A 20,961-nucleotide genomic window follows, 5' to 3' on the forward strand; every position below is an offset into this window, starting at 1 on the left:
ATTAATATAAGAATTTAGTGATATAACTTTTCCTCTAATTGCTGCTTCTGCTGTATCCCATAAATTTTGCTATGTTGTATCATTCTTATCATTCTATTAAAACCATTTATTGTTTCTATCACTTGTTCTTTAACTCAATAATTATTTAAGATTAAGTTATTTAGTTTCCAATTAATTTTTACTCTGTTTACCCTAATTAAATATATATTTTTATATTATGATCTTAAAAGGATGCATTTAATATTTCTGCTTTTCTGCCTTTAAGTATAAAGTTTTTGTGCTCTAATATATTGTCAATTTTTGTAAAGGGACCATGTGCTCCTGAGAAAAAAGGTATATTTTTCTATTCCCATTTGATTTTCTCCAGATATCTATCATATTGAAGATTTCTTTATTCTCTTGACTTCTTTTCTTTATCTATTTTTTGGTTAAATTTTATAAAGTTCTGAAAAGGGAGGTCAAAATCCGCTACTATTATAGTTTTGATATCCATTTCCACATTTAACTCATTTAACTTTTCCTTCTAAGAGTAAAAAGAGCACATTCTACTCCTTTATCCATACTGTCCCCTCACCCTCCTATCTCTCTTATCTCTTCCCTTTGCTCTCCTAATCCCACCCTTCTAAAAATCTCTGCATTGTCCCCTCTTCCTTACCTTCATAGTTCTTAATGTGTCTGTCCTCCTGAATCCCTTCCTCATTCCCTTGCCTTACCCTCTTATTTCTTAACATAATCTCTCTCCTAAGAATCCTTCCCTTATCTTCTTGCCCCCCTTCTCTTAATTTTCACACCCTTCTAAGAGTCCCTCCTTTATCCAGGCTGTCCCCTCACCCTCCTATTTTTCTATAAGTTAAGAATTCTTTTGCCCTTCTAGATGTGTATGTTATTCTTGGTTGTAAACCCACCTCCTTTGCTCTTCAAAATATTGTGTTCCATGTACTTTATTCTTTTAATGCAGAGGCTGCTAAGTCTTGGTGTTATACTAACTGTAGCTCCACAGTACTTAAGTTGTTTCTTTCAGCTTGTTTTTAAAATTTTGACCATAATCTTGGAATTATGAAACTTAGCTATGATGTTCCTGTGAGTTTTCACATTGGAGTCTCTTTTAGGTGGTGATTGGTAGATTCTTTTAGTTTCTATTTTACCATCTTGTTCTAAAACTTCAGGGCAATTTTAATTAATAATTTCTTGAATTACAGTCACTAGACCAGTTTTTAAATCATAACTTTAATTATGAATCACTAAACTACTAATTTTGTCAGGCAAATATTATGTTGATCTTAAAACTTGATGTCATTTTATAATCTTTAGCTTGGTGAAAATTATGGACAATTTTTTCCAATGAATATATGTCTGTGTACATACACACACTAAATAAAATATTAGCTATTAGAATATAGCTAAACAAATAAAATATATTCCTCATGACCAAGTAGAGTTTATACAAGATAGGCAAAGTTGATTCAAAATCAGAAAAATTATAATATAAGATGAAATAAAATTTAAACTGTGATTATATTAATGTACCTATAAAACCTTTTATTTTAAAATCTAACATGCATTCTTGTGAAAAAATAATAAAAGAAAATGAATAGAAAGATTTTCCCTTAATGCATTAAAGAGAAACTTATTAAGCTAAGAACCTACAAACATGTTGGAAAAACATTGAAAATATTCCCAATAAAAACAGGTAGAAAGGAATGACGTTTACTTTCACCACAGCACAACTTCTAAATGGAATGAGACAAACAAAAATTAAAGGAATCGACATTGAAAATAAAGAAATCAAATGATACATGTAAAGCCCAGTGGAATTGTGTGTTGGCTAAGGAGGGTTAGGGAGTTTGGGAGAAAGGGCCTAGAACATTGCATATACTAGCTTGCTGAATATTGAATGCATATTAATGAATGAATGAATGAATGATATGATGCTGAACAAGTCACTTCCATTTTCTGAGCTGTGATTAGAAATGATAATGGTCCAAGTGAACAGGGTACTGCTTTATATTCTCTCCTGGGGAATGCACTAAACTCTCTCTATAGAAAGGAAATGGAAATCCTTGTACTACCCAATTTGCAACACTTGGCTTGATGAAGAGAATTTATAAACTCTCAAGTACTAAAGAATTGCAAGCTATTTTTTTATTTTAGTTTATTGTTGAGTGAGTATATATTTGTTATCTGCCTATTCCATTCCCAGGCACTGTGTTAGGCATTGGGAATACAAATAAACAATCTCTACTTTTGTAGAACTTATTTTCTATGATTTCTTCATTCCATAGTAAAGTGTTTTAACCCTCAACAATATTAAAACTAAAATAAAGGTGAGGAGGATTTTTATCTAAATCTGAATATTCCAAATTCTGGTTTATCATGGATGTCCCAGAGACTTGGCCAGCACTGGTGGTATTAGGTGAATGAAGCTTGCAAGAGTTGCAGAATTGAACTTGAAAACAAGAAGTTCTTTTCTATATTCCATGATCATTTCTTTACACTTGCCCAGGAGAGAGAGGATGGGCACCAAAGGAATTTTTCCCAATGGCCCACAGCATTACCTTCTCCATTCTCTGGCACAAACATTACCCATCCCTATGGGGAAATCAGACAAATTACTCCATGTTTATTTCTAATCATAATCTTGGGAACATTGTCTTCTACTTCCTGGTTCCTTTCTTGACTAATAAAGCAGGAGCCCCAAGCTTTGATGGTTGTGGAGAGGGATGCAGAGAATCTACCCAAGAAACAATGCACTTGGCCTATTTCCTTGTTCTCTGTGAGGAAAAGATCTGTGCTCTGGAACTGAGGACATCTTTATTCATCAGATAAGGACAGGTCAGAAAGATTTTGCAATCCTCACTCAAGTAGTGTGTGTGTGTGTGTGTGTGTGTGTGTGTGTGAGAGAGAGAGAGGGGGGGGGGAGAGGGAGGGGGAGAGGGAGAAGGAGAGGGAGAGGGAGAGAGAGAAAAATACAGTATGGCAGAGACAAAAAGAAATTTCTAATAACTTTTCTGATTCTTCAGATTTAACAATTTTAACAGATTTAGAATTTTTTGTAGTACTTTGAAGTTTGCATTTTACAAATATTGTCTCATTTGATCCTAACAACAATGCTATGAGGTCGACAATAGTATGCTCATTTTGTAGGTAAGGAAACTGATACAGAGATGCAAAGTGACTTATACAATGTCACCTAGCAAGTATCTATCTGTGGCTGGATTTGAACTCAGGCCTTCTGATGCCAGACCCAGTGCTCTATTCATTGAGCCACTTTGAATCACCTTGGAAGACCATAGACTGTTAGAGCATGAAATATGGGATATTAAAAGATAGAAAATATTTTTAATCAGTCAATCAATAAACAGTTTTTAAGTGTACTATGCTATGTGCTAGGGGAGCAAAAAGAGGTAAAAGATAATTCTTGCCCTCAAGGAACTTACAAACTAATGAAGGAGACAACATTGAAACAAATGTAGACAAATAAATATACAGAATAACTAGAAAATATTTTAACAAAGGGAGGGCACTAGAATTAATATGAGTTTGGAAAGACTTCTTGGGAAAGACAGGATTTTAGTTGGGTCTTACAGGAAGTAAAGGGAGTCAGCAAACAGAGATGGGCATCCTAAGCATGGGGGACAGCCAAAGAAAAATCCCAGAGCTGGGAGATGGAATGTCTTGTTCCTAGAACAACCAGAACAGTGTTGTTGGATCAGAAGAGTATGGAAATGCAGGAGAAACATGAAGAAAACTGGAGATGTAGCAGGGGGACAGGTTATGAAGGGCTTTGAATACCAACAGAGCCACATTTCATTCTGGAAGCAATAGGAAACCAAAATAGTTTATTGAGTGTGTGTGTGTGTTGAGGGGAGGGAGGGAATGAAATGGGATATGATTAAACCTGCACTTTAGGAAAGCTACTTTGGTGTGTGTAGGGCATAGAACATTCAAGTTTGACGTATGCACTGCTCAAGAAACATAGAGGATCCTGATTGCCTCAAAAATAAAAACAAAACAAAACAAAACCCTTTTCTGTTTATCATGAAAGCTATCCACAATTTTTCTACAATCTATATTTCCAAACTAATTAAATATTAGCTCCTCCTCAGACAATCTATTCTTCAACCAAACTGGCCTACTTGGCTGATCTCTGTACAGACATGGAATCCAAGTTCCCATTGCTAAGCCTTTGTTTAGGCTTCAGCTCATGCCTGCAGTGCTTTCCTTCCTTATCTCTGCCTCTTTGATCCCTCAGTCCTTTCATATCTTAGTTATAATACAGCCACCTACTGTGGCTGTATTATAATCCATTCAGTTGTTTTTGCAGCCCCTTCCCTCAATTACTTCAAATTTATTTTAGTGTATTTTTTAATATTTACTTCTACATATAGATGTTGTATTCCCCTAGTAGAATATAAACTCCTTTTGGGTATTTTTGTTTATGTATCTTTAGCATGTAGTATAGTACCTGGCATATAGTCCATGCTTAATAAATATTTATTGAATTTAGCTAAATTGAATTAGAACTGGAAGAGACCTTTAAACCTTAGAGAATAGAATCTTAGCAGTAAAGAGGGCCTTATGAGAAATATTAAAATGTCACAAATCTAAGGAACCTTAGAATATTAGAACCTAAAATATATAATGGAGAAAACTCATTGTCCAGTGGGAAGACCACCATACTTGGCACTGGAGACATGAATTTTAGCCTTATTTTGGACAATTACTTGAGGCAGTTAAATGATGCAATGGATAGAGTACCTTGCCGAGACTCAGGAATAGTCAACTTCACAAGCTGAAATCTGACCTTGGAGACATACTAGGTGTGTGATCTGGGACAAATCACTTAACCCTATTTGCCTTACTTTCTTCATCTATAAAATGAGGGGAAAGGAAATGGCAAACCATTCCAATATCTTTGCCAAGAAAACCCCAAATAGGATAATGAAGTTTTGGAAATGACTGAAAAATGACTGAAATGTGAAATGTGTGTGGTCAATGATGTAGCCATTTGACTATGGGAAAGTCACTTCTCCTTTTGAGCTTCAGTGTCCTTTATCTGAAAAAAAAGGATCATTAATACTTTATTAGGATATTAGAAAGTAATTTCCTGGCAAACAGCAAAGCTCTATAAAAATGTAAGTTATTTTGAATCTTGAAATTGGAAAGGACCTTAAAATATTAGAAGTAGAAGGAACCATAAAAAATAACCTAGCCCAAACTACCCACTAAACAAAGCAGAAAACTAAAGCCAAGAAAGGTAAGATTGAGGTCAATATCAATAAGAGGTGACAGAGTCAAGACCAGAATTCAGTTCTTCTGACTCCTAATGACCTTTTCTTTAAGGATAAACAACGAATGACCCCAATTCTCTTATACTACAAACTTTCTGATAGGATTCTCTGTCCTCCCCACTCTCTCACCTTGCTTCAGGAAGTTAAATGAAAATGAAGTTAAAATAGTCACTAATCACACAATCATTTCTTTCAGTGTAAGGAAATATAGTGTGTGGGAGAAAGGTTATACTTTAGGCAATTTTCAGTGCAACATAAGAGCTTCCTAAAAATCAGAGCTATTGAAAGGGAAGATGGGCTTCTTAAGAAAGTAGTGAGAACTCTCTCCACCTGGAGTATTCGGATAGAAGCTGAAGGACAACCTGCCAGGGATGCTATGTAATTGATTCCCAACCTGAGTATTAGTTTGGACGAACTCATTTCTGAGGTTTCTTTAAATACTGAGGCCCTACTAGGCTAATTCTAAGATTCTACTCAGTGGAGATTATGTGATTCCATGTTTCTCTAACTCTGAGTCTAAAATATTTTAAATACTAGGATTCTTAGTATGCTCTAATATTTTATAATGAATTGAATTGTTAAAACATACTTTTGAAATTTGCAAATGATAAGAGGGATAGCATGTTGGATGACAGTCAGGATTTTAAAAGATTAGCAGAAAAACTAAAAAGAGATGCCAAATCTAAAATTCTGTAATTTAATAGCGATAAATATAAAATACTACACTTGACCTAAAAAAAATCAGTCCTAGCAGTATAAGATAGGGAAGGTATGGCTAAGCAATAATTTATGTGAAAAAGATCTAGGATATTTAGTGGACTGCAAACTCAAAGTGAATGAAAAATACATTGTGGCAGCCAATAAAGCTAAGGTGAGATGGTTAGGCTACTTTCAGTAAAACAGCATCTGGAAGAAGGGAAGAAATAGGCCTGCTGTGCTCTGCCATGGTCAGACCACCTTTAAGTTTCTATTCAGTATTTGATACCCTTTCGATAAACCAGAGCATGTCTAGAAGAGGGAAACCATAATGGGCAGCAAGGCTCAAGACAGTTTCATCCAAGGGCTGATTGAAGGAGCTAATTATGTTAGATGAAAGAAAAAAAATTGGGGAAAAGTATGAAAACTGTCTTCAAGTAACTATATGACTGTTTTTTGGGAAAGGAATTGGATTTGTTCTTCATGACCTCAAAGTATATAATTGGGAGCTATGGGTGAATGTTGTAGTGGGGTGGCAGATGAGTTCAATATAATAAAAAATTTCTCAACAATTAAAACTGTCCTAAGGTGGAGTGGGATGCTCTGAATATAATGGATTCTCTCTCGCTAGAGACCTTCAACATGATAGTTAATAAACTACTTCTTTGGCATGTTGTGGAGGAGATGTTTTTTTAGGTTTGAGTTTAACTAGAAAACCTGTGAGATTCCTTTCTATTCTGAGAGTCAATGACTCTATGATGGCCCCTTCAATAGACCATCTCAATAATGGTGGTCTGTGATTTACTGTCCTATCTTTTCTGATATTTTGTGTATGTGCTGGGTATTGCATCTCAGAGAAGGAAACTGATACAGAAGTTAATTTGCCATTTTGTATTTCCTTTGGGTATGGAATGGTATGGTCTAATCTAGCATCTTACAAAGGCTGGGAACTAGGACATGGTACATTCAAGAACATATTAAAATGATGATAATGTATTCTAAATATTCACCTACAATCCAATATGTCTGATCCTGTATAATCTAGTTCAATCTCCCACCAATGGAAAAGAATACTGTCAGGATTGGCCCAGAGATGGTGGTATAGTTGAGAATACTAGATAAGCTTAGCATAGAAGGTGGTGGATAGCAATGAAAGCATTCTGAGAGGCTTCATTTGCACTGATTGATATTTCCAACATATTCAGGAAGAAGATGAAGATTTACTGGATTCAGTAAGTTTAATTCAACTAACTCACTTTTGTGTAAAATAAGGCACAAGTAATACTCTTTGGGCTAAAGGAAGAGTGCTTTGGCAACGCGGCTTTTTAAAGGAAAATACTTCCTTGTCTTAGTGTTATTTGGGACCACTTTCCTAGTAAACTATTAGGAAAACATTTGGTATAAGAGTACTTGTTTCTAGATATTGCTTTCCAGAGTATTTTGAACCTTGTAATGCTGTGCTTGTGTTTGATACTGTCCTTGTGTTGTCAATATTCGAATAAAGACTGATTTGCTCATCAGATGACCTTTCAAAGATGGCTTTGCATAAATCCCTTTTGCAGCAACAATGCTAAGACTATAACCAATGATATTAAATGTGTTTTAAATCTAGATATAGTAACGGCCAAATGGGAAATAACTTTGTGACCCATGTAGTTTAGTACCACAGACAGAACCTATGCATAAGTCAAAATAAGGATAGAGAAGGCAAACTAAGAATTATCTGCTTTCAGAGTTCATCAAAGGTAAGGAGAGGGAACTTGGGAATCAAGAACTCCCTTGCCACCTTAACTTTTGCAATGGAAATTTCCCAGGGAGAAGCAAAATAAAAAGATGGTTCTCATTAACTAGTATATATTGCCTAGAATTTGGTGAGAAAATAGGATTGCCTTTCTGCAAAAGGATGTATTCAGATGATGTGGTGGCTGTGGAAGTCATGTCTTTGGATAAAAAGCTGTAGTACAAAATCATTTCCATTATGCAGCAAGCAGATGGCAATACAGGAAAATTAATTCTAGTAGCCATTAATGTGAAAGTGGCAAGTATGCTGTTTGTTTAAAACAGCTCAGTCTCCACTTTGAAGGAAATTCATGTCAGTATAATTTTTCTGAGTAGAGATCCCCTGGAGTGTTAGCCACAATTAAAGACCAAGGGTCTCAGATACCTTTTGAGTACCAGGATTTGACAGATATTTTTATTAAAGTGAAAAATGTGTTCTGCCGCCAAGAATATAATTGATCCATGGACCTTTTAAAACAATAAAACTACATTATAGGTAGAATTATGACCTCCTTTAGCAAGAAAGATAAGCTTTAAGGACACATATTCATGAAAATATAAAAGGATTTATTCAAAGACAAGATTCTATATTTAGAATTAGAAGGGAACTTAGAAGACATATTTCTATTAACTTTAGAGAGTCCAAGACTCTCATTTTAAATATTAGGAAGCTGAATATTAGAGATTTTTTCCATCACACAGGTAGTTAAACAACAGACAAATTACCTGACTCCAAACCCATGACTCTTTACTTTCATCCCCAAAGCTAGGGTGCTCTCTTCTTTGTCCTTAAGAAACATTTGCTATGACCATAGATTGACTTTTACATAAGGAGTTTAGATCCATTGGGACCTACAAAAAGAAGCCTTCCTGACCTGGAGTGTGACATTTGTAATAACTCCCAAATTTGCACTTATTCTGATAACAGAAAGATGCATAGGTTTCCATCCCTTCCTATTAAGCTGTTCTTAAAAATTTATGAAGGAAGAACCTAAATCAAGAAACTGTATAATTGTCTATCCTCTACTAATCACATTAGTTTATGCCTACAGAAATATGGTATAATAAAATAGGTGGGGAATTATCAAAAGTTCTTAGCTCTGTAGACATGGCAGCAATGGGAACGGGATTGATAACCTTGTGATGAAAATAGATTCCTATGATGTAAGGATGGAAATGACCTGGGAGATCAGCCACACTGACTCCTACATTTTGCAAACGAGGAAACTAAGACAAAGAGAATTGAATAATTTGCCCAAGGGCACATAGCAAGTTAGTGGATTAGTTGGACCTAGAACATAGGATTTTTGGTTTTACATTAAATCTGGGCTTAATGTCTTTTATCCTCCCACTTTTACCATTCTTCTCTAAAGTCCTAATCTTTGCATTCTCAAAGGCTCTGACACCTCCTACCACAATGGAAACACTTCAAATAAAGCCTAGCAATGAACTGTTTATCAGCCTTCTAACCCCAAGCCCAGTTCAGTTTGGGAAGGTTCATCACTAGATTGGACACAGGATGAAGAATGTTTCAGCCAGATAATTCAAAAAGGCAATCAACTGAAACACAGATAAGTTACCATTTATATCAGTGGAACAAATGTTCACAATGAAGAAATCTCACATTAACCTGGCATTATATAAACAGAAAAATTCAACAAATGCTGCATCTAATTTTAAACTTACACTGATACTCATCTGAACATTAAACCATAATAGTCCATAAAATGGTTAAGAAGTGGGATTAATAGCACCCAACTTGTTGTACCATTTGAGTCCCATCTATGAAATCTCCAAAGCACATGCGGCTTTTCCGCACAACTTCAACTGGGGTTAATTTGTAAAATTTAAAAGCATCAGTTTGGAAGCAATGGGGTGTAATGAATAGAGCACAGGACATAGAATCAGAAAAAATTGGTTTCAACCCCCTAAACACTAATATGTACTAGCTGTGTGACCTTGAAAAAGTCACTTAACTTTCAAATAACACAGTCAATTTCCTAGATTTATTTACTAAATCAGATGCAGGTTGCAACCTGTAGTAGGAGAAATTTTACACTGGATCACAAATCTTCATGTAACTTTTTAGTTTGGAGAAAAAACTTTTTAGGGTGAAGATATTTTTGAAGAGATTGAAGAAATGAAATGATTTGAAAATAAACAGGAAATATATCATTTCCTTAGCAGAATAATGTATATCCTGTGATACAAGTGGATTTTCTAGAATTTGAAGATTATTTTTAGAAGCAAAATTTTTAATTTTAATCTTTTTAATTTTAATTTTATATAAACATTTTGTAAACTATCTTCCTGCACAAACTTTCTTTTCTTCTGGATCAGAATATACCACAAAAAATCCATTATTTTAGTCTATATAGACGCTTCCTCTATAGATGGCCACTCCTTTATGCATTTATAAAGGGTCTTCATCAGTTGCCAAGGAGACAGTTCATTTTCTCATGACCAACTTTCCAACCATGATCCTTTCTTCACTTAATTTGATACCTCCTCAGAAAAATTTTTGTTTCTGTGTCCAGCCAAAACTCAAAGCCGGAAAGCTTAGCAGCATTGCCCAGTTTGTATTTTAGTAGTACCACAGTCACCTCCATTCCACAATGAGACATTGGATGGGGATTCTAATAAAAGAAACAGTACAGTGAATATTTTATGACTTGTGATTTCATTAGTATAGAGAACTCTTAAGGAGAAAACTCTACACCAATGTAGATTGATACGTGGTTGGCAATTTAAGGTCTTAGAATACTGCCTGGGAGCATTAAGATGCTAAGTGACTATTCACACAGAAAGTACATATATAATTTTTGTTGTTTAGTCCTGTCCTATTCTTCATGACCCCATGGATTATAGTGCATCAGTATTCTCCATGGGATTTTCTTGGCAAAGACACTGTAGTGTTCTGTTATTTTCTTCCCCAGTGGATTAAGAGAAACATGGGTTAAGTGACTTGCCCAGGGTCACATAGCAGGTGTCTGAGACCAGATTTGAACTCAGGCTTCCTTCACTCCAAGGCTCACTGCTCTATCAATCTGATCATCTAGCTGCCTCAGATTTTAGAGGCAGGATTTAAATCCAGACCTTCCTGACTCATAGTCAAGCTTATTTATTCTCTATACTATCTATCATACTGAAAATAACTATTGTTTGCTTGGGGTCATTGTAAGGCATTTAAATGAGTATTCTGTAGTCTAATAGAATGGTTTCCTGAGGAACTACTAGGGGGTGGTGGTTTACACCTGTCCTAAATAATCTTCCACTCTGTGCTTGGTGAGATTTAACATCTGCTTTACCCCCTTTCTCCTCTTTCTCATAGACTAAGCTATAATTGCATATTACTTCTGCTGCTTCTAATTTGCTGTTTCCTATGTTCTGGAGGTTTTATGTGACTGAAAATCATGGAATGAAATGATCACAAAATTATTCAAATATAAACAATAATAATAATAATAGCATATATCTATATTGCCTTAAGGTTTGCAAAAAAAATTTTTTTGTGAAAAAAGAAAAAGGTCTTTACTTTGTGAGACAGGTATTATTAGATTTGTCCAGAGACACTCCATTGGGAATACTTTGAAGCAGGATTTAAATTCAATACTTTCTTGACTTCGAGTCCAACACTGTCCCCTTTATCACCTAGGCTGCTAAACAACCCCAAGGAAAAGGAATAATTCAAAGTGGGTATGAGCAAGTTGTGGAACATTACCCATAGTCATTTAGATTCAAGAGGCATGAAAGATTATTAAGAAATACATTATGAGAAAAAGAGGTGGATTAGTCATAAGCCAAGGATAAAACAAGGAATTGGCAACCTCATTAATAAAAAGGTAGGAGAAAGGCCTCTAATTCACTAGATAACATATTCTTTCATTTGTTCTATGGGATTTATATGGGGAAAATATGGACAAGAACAACACAGGAACAGAAGACATAGAATGGTTATAAAACTTGGTGAATGATATAGAGCCCTGGGTTTGACATCACAGGACCCAGGTTTGAATCTCCACATCTGCCTCAAAATCACCTTTGTGATTTAGAGAAAATCATTTCACCTTCCATGAACTCAGCTTCATCATCTATAAAATTAGAAATGGGATGAGATGACCTCAAGGTTTTCATCTGGCTTTAAATTTATGTTCTTAAGATCTTTTAAAACATGGAATATCTTTTATATACGTATATATATTTAATTTATATTTTTCCATGGTTACATGATTCATGATCCCACCCCTTCCTCCTCTTTCCTCCCCCCTCCTAAATCCGACAAGCAGTTCCACTGGGTTATACATATATAATTGTTCAAAACCTTTTTCCATGTTATTCATATCTGCAGGAGCACAATTCTTTTTTTTCTAATATTTTATTTTTTAGAAACATTTTCCATGGTTACATGATTCTTGTTTTTACTTTCCCCTTCACCCCTCTTAATTCCCCCCCCCCATATCCACTGGTTTTAACATGTGTGATCAATCAGAAATATCTTTTTAAAGTAAGAGCAAATAGGATTTTAGGAAGAACTTAAAGGACTTTATAAGGAAAGTGTATGTATTTCAGTATCATATTTTGGTCCTATTCTACAGCACTGGGGGTGTCAAAAGTGTCTATTATTTGAAATATTCTTTGAACAAGACCAAGTTCAGCCCTGTACAAGAGATATGAGAATGCATTGCTGTCTCTCTCTTCTTTGACCATGGCTATGGAGCATTGTGGATATAGTGGTATCTTGGTACTCAACATTAATTCATTCTAGAAGGCAGGTTGGGTATCAAAAAGGAAGTACCAAATAAATTTTTCCCATAAGGAATAATGTAAATTGAATTAATCTGTTCCTGACAGCCAGAAAACTCAAATTTTATAAGGTATTATATGTAATAATGGAGTTGTATTTTACTAAATAAACAATGATACATAGACATAAATTAGATTAATAAAATAATTTAACTTAACTTTACCTGTGTTGGTAGGAGTCCATGGCCTAAGGGGATGGTGGGGGAGAAAATAATTTTGTCTATAAGAAGAGTTCTCTTCCATAATATCTGAGGGCAATTGCCAATCTGAAATTTTTCTCTTTCTCTTTTCTACCCCTTATCACCACAGAACCTTGCTTGAGATTCACCACATATAAGCTTCATAAGAAGCCTATTCAATGATGTTTGTTTTTGTCTACATTTAAAAATTCCTCTAAACTGGGAAATGGTTTGGTTATTTAACAAATTTACAATTCTGCTTGTTAAAGCTTTACCAGGGTAATATCTTTCAACAAAGTTTTGCACTTCCCCTTTTTTGCACACGTTTCCTTGATTAATGAAGTTAGGACATCCTTCTTTGCTTCCTCCTCACCTGAAGGAAATTTGCTCACCACTAGCTATTGCTGCTCCCTTTGAAGTTCCTGTAGCTCCTCAATGTTGAGTTCTTCTTTATCCTCCTGAATTAATCAGTAATCCTTTGTTTTGTCTGGACAAACATATATTTCCAGCAATCACTATAGCAATAAGTTCTAGCAAGGGCATCCAGTGCCAAATAAATGTCAAATATTGTGAAAAAATTTTCTCATTAAAATGTTCAAATACCAAATTTGATGAGTTCTGAAACCATAGAGTACAAAAGTTTGACTGTATTTCTTTGTTGATATTTTGGTTAATTTTACCAAGCTTTTTTTTTACTTTATTTTGTATTTTAAATGGTGGCTCTCTGGGTTGGGAGAAAGAAGAGGGATATATTGATAAATGAAAGTGATGGATCTAGTAAAACCAAGATGGCAGAGTAGAAGCAAAGAAAGCTAGAAATGCTCTGAGATTCACCTCCAACCAATCTTTTAAAAAGCCTCAGAAAGAATATTAGAGTGACAGAACCAACAAGGGGGTGGAGAAAAGCAACTCTTTTGCTGAAAAAAACTTAGAAGGTAGGCAGAGAGTGTTTATTTCACTGCGGTGAAAGAGGAGAGCAGCGAGTAGCAAAATGGCACCAAAGAGTACCGGCACAAGCCAGCAGCAAGCCTTTCACCCCTATACCCCCTAAAGCTCCAGTTTTGAACCTGGGCACTAACCAACTTGAAGACCCTGAGACACTGTCTAAGCCAATAGCAAAGCACCCCACACCTACCCCTTGAAGTTCCAAGTTCTAGTGCAAAAATGCAGTGAGGCCCAAAGCCCTAGTGTAAGGTAGTCCATGGTGCCACCTGGCTGATGCTAGCCTAAGGGGAGGTCCAGAGCCCTGCCCAAGCCAGCAGTGAGGTCCCAGGGCAAGACAGTCTGCAATGCACCTGGCCTGTGTAATCCTTGAGAGAGACTCAGAGCACTCGATCATGCTTGAAATGAGACCCTGAGCCCCAGCATAAAGTAGCTCACAGTGCTCTGGACACTGAAAGCCATCAGCAGTCCCTATAGGAGAATGAATCAACAGTGGAAAATGGCTTTCAGGGCTTCCAGACCACAGCTCATACCACCTCAGAAGAACTGAAACTTGCAGAAATCTAAAACTAGAGCTGATAGTAGCAGTAAGGTACAGACTCAAAAGGGGGCAGTGAGATCTAAGCAATGTAATGCAGGGTTTCTTGCATTGCAACATTACCCTAGGCCAGGAGTCAGCAACGTATGGCTCTCTTGAGGGCCAGATATGGCTCTTTCTGCAGGAGCCATAAAGTCAATTTTTTTGCAGGTGCTGTTACAGGAGTGCACACTGTTACAGGAGCTCGCACTGTGAGCACTGTATGGCTCTCACAAAATTACATTTAAAAAAATGTGGCGTTTATGGCTCTCACGGCCAAAAAGGTTGCCGACTACTGCCCTAGGCAATCCTGTCAGTTATCAGAATGGAATCTTGCTGATGGCATGTGCTATGGGGCAGGTACTAAATGGCAGTTGGGCTGTGACTATATAAGGCCCTGGAAACCCAACCTTGGGGTTCTTTTTTCCCTTGACCTCACCCAGACAATTCGCTATCCCTGACCTTTCCCCCTGGGGCCCCTCATTTGGGAAGGGTGGAAGGGAGGAGGTTCATGGGCAGGAACTTAGTGTAGCCTAGTGGTTAGGGCCATCTCTAGAGCAATTCAACAACATCATCAATGTACCTAGCTGATCAATAACACCAAGCCAGAGTCTAGTCGTCTCTGGCTGGGGGCTGGTTGCCCTCAGTCAGTCAAAGACCCTTCAGGTCTTTTGCCAGCACCTGCCAGTTGCCCCTAGCAACAGCTTAGCAAACCTAAGCCCTCTTACCTTAGTTTTCCCTTTCCAGTTCAAATAAGTCCCTTAGCCTTAATCTGTGAATTCCTGGGATTATTGTAACATGTTCAATGCTAAGGAGACTAAGGGGAGGACAGAATTTTGAGAAGTAAGGGTTACTGTGGAACTGAAAGCTAAGCCTCCATTGTTGAGAGGAAGTTGAGCCACAGTTTCCTGCTGGGCTCTGCTCTCACCCAATAGGGAGTCAGTTTCCTCAGCAGAAAGGGGCCACCAATCCAACATCTTAAAGGAGCCTGCAGCTAGCAGTGGAGACTCACTGGGCAATTCAGCTGAGACTGCTCTCCTCTGATAACATCAACCCCAATCTCCAGCTAGTTTAATTACTGTCTCCTAGGCCCCAGGTGACCCCCTCATTACCATATCCTCTTATCCCCTTATAACAGCAACAACATGCAAAACTTCAAAGAATGATGAAAATTAGATTAAGGCTCTGGAAGAGGTCAAAAAGGAATTCAAAAACCAAATGAGAGAGGCAGAGGAAAAATGGGGAAGAGAAGCAAAAATAATGTAAGAGGAAAATAGTAGCTTAAAAAATAGAATTGGCCAAATGGAACAGGGGGCTCAAAATCTCACTTCAAAAAAATAATTTCTTAAAAATTAGAATCGTGCAAATAGAAGCTAATGACTTCATGAGATATCAATAAAATAAGAAAAGGTAAATAAGAAAGAGGAAATTTAAATGATTCAGTAAGATCAAACAGTTTATATTCCTAAATGAAAAGGTGATATTTGTAACTCTTAAAATTTTTTACCATTATCAGAGCAATCAGAAGAAATATACATAGACTGAGGGTGAGGGAATAAGCTGTTCAGGATGATATAATATGTAATTTTAAAAAATCAAGGGATGAAAAAGAGGATTGCATTGAAAGAGAGAAGAAAGAGTTAGAATGGGGTAAATTAGATTACCTAAAGAGGTGTGGGAAAAAAAACACTACTATAGTGGATGGTCACAGGCAATGCTGAAACCTTACTGTCTTCAAAATTGATTTAAAGAAGGAATAACAATCTTACTCACCAAAGTATAGAGTCCTATCTTACGCTAAAGAGAAGTAGGAGATGGATAGGGAATAATATATGTGAGGTGGAAGTGGAAAGGTGATTAAAAGCAAAACACATGTGAGGAGAGATAGAGTGAAAGAAAAGAGGAAGGATAGAAACAAAGGAGAAAATAAGATGGAGGGGAATATACAGATGGCGATTATAACTGTGAATGTGAATGAGATGAACTCACCTATAAAATGGAAGTGGATAGCAGAGTGGATTAAAAACCAGAATACTATGATATGTTTTTTACAAGAAACACATTGAAGGCAAGGAGACACATACAGGGTAAGGGTAAAGGAATGGAACAGAATCTATTGTGCTTTAGCTGAAGTTAAAGAAGGAGCAGCAATCACAATCTCAGGCAAAATTCAAGCAAAAACAGATCTAATTAAAAGAGATGAGGAAGGAAATTACATTTTGGTAAAAGGTATTATAAACAATGAAGCAATACTAAACATACATGTACCAAATGATCTAGCCTCCAAAATTTTAAAAGAGGAATTAACTATATTAGTGAGGGACCTCAACCTTCCTCTTTCATGACTAGATACATCTAATCAAAAAATAAACAAGAAAGAAGTAAAGGAAGTGAATGAAATTTTATAAAAGCCATATTTAATAAATATCTATAAAAATTGAATGGGGATAAAACAAATATACCTTCTTTACAGAAGTACATGGTGCCTGACAAAAAATGACCATGTACTAGGCAGCCTTGACAAAGTATTGGCACATCTGTCAGGCTGGCACAGGGGTAGCTGCTCCATTCCCCTTCTGCCCAGTGTCTGAGGACATTTTTTTCATGCCCCAGACCCTTATCCAGCTGCCCAAAGCAAGCACTTTCTCCTTCCAGAGTTCTCTGGGGTAATGTGAGAGGCTTGCAGGCAACTTGAAGTTGCACTTTGAGCATAAGAACTCAAAAACATTCACCAACACTGTACTAGGGCATAAAATTTTGACAGCCAGATACAGAAAAGCAGAAATAATAACGACACCTTTTCACATCATAATACAATAAAATATAACCAATAAGAATCCATGGAAAGACAAATAAAAATTAATTAGAGACTGAATAATTTAATTTTTCAAAAGAAAGGGGTCAAAGAAAAAATTAGAGAAACAATAAAAATTTTCATTAAAGTGAATGACAATAAGCAGACAACATATCAAAATTCATGGAATACAGTACTTAAGGGAAAATTTGAATTTCAAAAGGTTTATATCAATAAAGTAGAGAAAAAGAAAATCAATGAATTGGGCATGAGATTGAAAATACTTGGGTGGGGAATACAAATTACCAATTCCCAATTAAAGACTAAATTGGAAATCCTAAAAATAAAAAAGGAGAAATTATTAAAATTGAAAGTAAGAGAACTATTGAATTAATAAGTAAGACTGGGAGTTGGTTTTGTTTAAAAAAAACAAATAAAATAGAGTATTGGTTAATTTGATTTAAAAAAGGAAAGAAGAAAATCATATAACCAATGTCAAAAATGAAAAGAGTGAATTCACCACCAATGAAGAGAAAATTAAAGCAATCTACAGGAGCTATTTTGTACAGTTACATGGCAGTAAATCTGAAAATTGAGGTAAAATGGACAAATTTACAAAAATATTAATTGCCCACATTAACAAAAGAGGGAATAGAACACTCAAATAATCCCATCTCAGAAAAAGAAATTGAACAAGCCATCAAAGAACTCCCTAAGAAAAAATCCTCAGAGTCAGATGGATTCACAGGTGAATTCTATCAAATATTTAAGACCAATTAATCTCAATACCATATAAACTATTTGGCAAAATATGCAAAGAAGTAGTCCTAACAAGTTCTTTTTATGATACAACTATGGTCTGATACATAAAGAACAAAAACAGAAAAAGAAAATCACAGACCAATTTCCTTGGTAAATATTAACGCAAAAAATCTTAAATAAAATATTAGCAAAGAGACTACAGCAACATATCACAAAGATCATTCACAATGACCATCAGGGATTTATACCAGGAATACAAGGAATATTAGGAAAACCATCAGCCTAATAATCAACCATAACAATAACAAAACTAATATCTATCTAAAACCATCATTATCATCACAACGAGGATAAGTTAGAAGCCTTCCCAATAAGATTGGAGGTGAAGTAAGTATGCTCATTATCATAGTGATTATTTAATATTATATTAGAAATGCTAGCTTTAGCAATGAGAGAAGAAAAAGAAATTGAAGGAGTTAAAGTAGACAATAAGGAAACTAAACTATCACTCTTTGCAGATGCTATGCTGGTATGCTGAGAATCCTAGAGAATCAAGTAAAAAGCTAGTTGAAATAACTAATAACTTTAACAAAGTTGCAGTATACAAAATAAAATCCACATGCATCATCAGCAATTCTACTTATTTCCACAAAGCCCAGCAGCTAGAAATAGTAAGAGAAATCCCACTTAAAATAATTCTAGATGATATAAAATACTTAGGAATCTATTTGCCAAGACAAACACAGGAATTACATAAACAAAATTGCAAAACATTTTCACATAAATAAAGTCATCTAAACAATTAGAAAAACATTAATTGCTCATGGGTAGGCTGAGCTAACACAATAAAATGACAATTTTACCTAAATTAATTTACTTATTCAGTGCTATACCAATCAAACTACCAAAATATTATTTTATAGAACTAGAAAAAATAATAAAATTCATCTCAAAGAACAAAAATCAAGAACATCAAGGAAATTAATGAAAAATGTGAAAGAGGGTGGCTTAGCAGTACCAGATATCAAACTGTACTATAAAGCAGTAATCAAAACAACCTGGACTGGCTAAGAAATAGAATGATGTATCATTGGAATAGATTAGGGGTAAATGAGGGGAAAACCATTTACCTACTAGTTTCATCTTTAAATGCCTCTGCAATAATATGTCTTAATTGGGTCTTACACCCAATACTTCTAACTTATTTCTCCCTCACTGCTTCTTCTGTTTTATGAAGTGATACTGCTCATAATCTTATAGCATCTTTTTATGTACTTGTGGCCAAAAAATTCATCAACTAAGATCAGCTTGGTAATAAGCCTTTTTTATGAATTTAGTTCTGTTGTTGTACAGTTATTTTCTAGTCATGCCTGGCTCTTTAAGTCTCCCTTTTGGGGTTTTCTTGGCAAAGATACTAGAGTGGTTTGTCATTTCTTTCTCTAGCTCATTTGACAGATGAGGAAACTGAGGCAAATGGGGTTAAATGACTTGACCAGGTTTGTGCAGCTGATAGATATCTGAGGCTAGATTCAAAGTCAGGTCTTCCTGATTGCAGTTTCAGGTGCTCTTCTTATTGCTCTTTCCTGTTCTAACACTATATTCTAAGATCTCTTTTAACTTTAACATTCTATAGTTTGAATTCTAAATCTAAACATTTGTTACTTTATGATTCTTATGTCTACGAAGCCTATATTCAAAATTATGATATTCACATAGTAGATGTTTCTGATTCCCTTTTCTTCCAGCAATTAGCCAAGAATCATGGGTAGAGACAATAAGACAAGTGTCTCTGAATTCCTCCTCCTGGGACTTCCCATCAGACCAGAGCAACAAGTGTTGTTCTACATCCTATTCTTGAGCATGTATCTCACCACAGTCCTGGGGAACCTGCTTATCATCTTTTTGATCAGACTGGACTCTCACCTTCATACCCCCATGTATTTCTTCCTCAGTCATTTGGCCTTCACTGATGTCTGTTTCTCATCAGTGACGACCCCAAAGATGCTGGTGAACATGCAGACAGGGAGTCAGACCATTCCCTATGATGGCTGCATCTCGCAGATGTATTTCTTCATATTATTTACTGATCTCGACAGCTTCCTGCTCACTGCAATGGCTTATGATCGCTATGTTGCCATCTGCCACCCTCTATACTATACCACAGTCATGAGTCAAGAACTGTGCATCCTGCTGGTGGTTGGGTCCTGGATCCTCTCCTGTGCTAGCTCCTTGACCCACACCCTTCTCTTGGCCCGACTGTCTTTCTGTGCGGAGAATACCATAGCTCACTACTTCTGTGACTTGGCTGCCTTGCTCAAGCTATCCTGCTCAGATATTTCCTTGAATGAGCTAGTGATATTCACTGTAGGGGTAGCAATCATTACACTACCATTGATTTGTATCCTTATCTCTTACATCCGTATCATTGCTACTATCCTGAAGATCCCTTCTACCAATGGGATATGCAAAGCCTTGTCCACCTGTGGCTCCCACTTATCTGTGGTGTCTTTATATTATGGGACAATCATTGGCCAATATTTTTTCCCCTCCTCCAGTAACTCCAATTTCAAAGACATCATCTCTGCTATGATGTATACAGTGGTAACTCCTATGCTGAACCCCTTTATCTACAGTCTGAGGAACAGAGATATACATGGGGCCTTGAAGAAAGTCTTTCATAAGGGAATGTTCTTTTTTTCTTCACAGCCAGATCCATGATCTAATTTTACTCAGTTCATGGAATTAAATATTATCTCTAGTCACTCTACAACTTGTAATAATAAATATAACAAACTTATTTTTCCACATTTCCCCATAAATTCTCCATAAAGAATCATCAGATGTTCACAAGAATTATCCAGCATGAGAAGGAATAGAGGTTTTTGAGCTCTTGAGTGATAGACTAATCACTCACATGTATAATCTTTGAAAGCATCAAAGTAAATTACATTGGTTTATTGTTAATAATGTACAATTCATGGACTTCATCATATGTCTGTGAGGAAGACAGGAATTTTTCAGAGATAAGGAAATGTAATTGTTGAACAAGTTACAAAATTTGTTCACGGTCAATTTAATTTAATTTAACAAAAAATTTTAGCATCTATTATGTCCAAGGCACTATTAGATGCTAGGGAT

At 35.9% G+C, this 20,961-nt stretch overlaps 1 protein-coding gene across 1 annotated transcript; it reads left to right on the plus strand.

The window, feature by feature from the left end:
* Positions 1 to 19,584: 19,584 nt before the first annotated feature.
* LOC123233700 (olfactory receptor 1J4-like) lies at positions 19,585 to 20,541 on the plus strand. Its single transcript, XM_044659758.1, has one exon. It carries the CDS (start codon positions 19,585 to 19,587, stop codon positions 20,539 to 20,541), a length of 957 nt encoding a protein of 318 aa, XP_044515693.1.
* The last annotated feature ends 420 nt before the right edge of the window (positions 20,542 to 20,961 follow it).

Source organism: Gracilinanus agilis, chromosome 2 (assembly GCF_016433145.1).
Source record: "Gracilinanus agilis isolate LMUSP501 chromosome 2, AgileGrace, whole genome shotgun sequence".
Classification (NCBI taxonomy): Eukaryota; Metazoa; Chordata; class Mammalia; order Didelphimorphia; family Didelphidae; genus Gracilinanus; species Gracilinanus agilis.

Bases quoted from the DNA above. Each gene is read 5' to 3' on its own strand.
- LOC123233700 (XM_044659758.1), top strand. From the start codon at position 19,585: ATGGGTAGAGACAATAAGACAAGTGTCTCTGAATTCCTCCTCCTGGGA.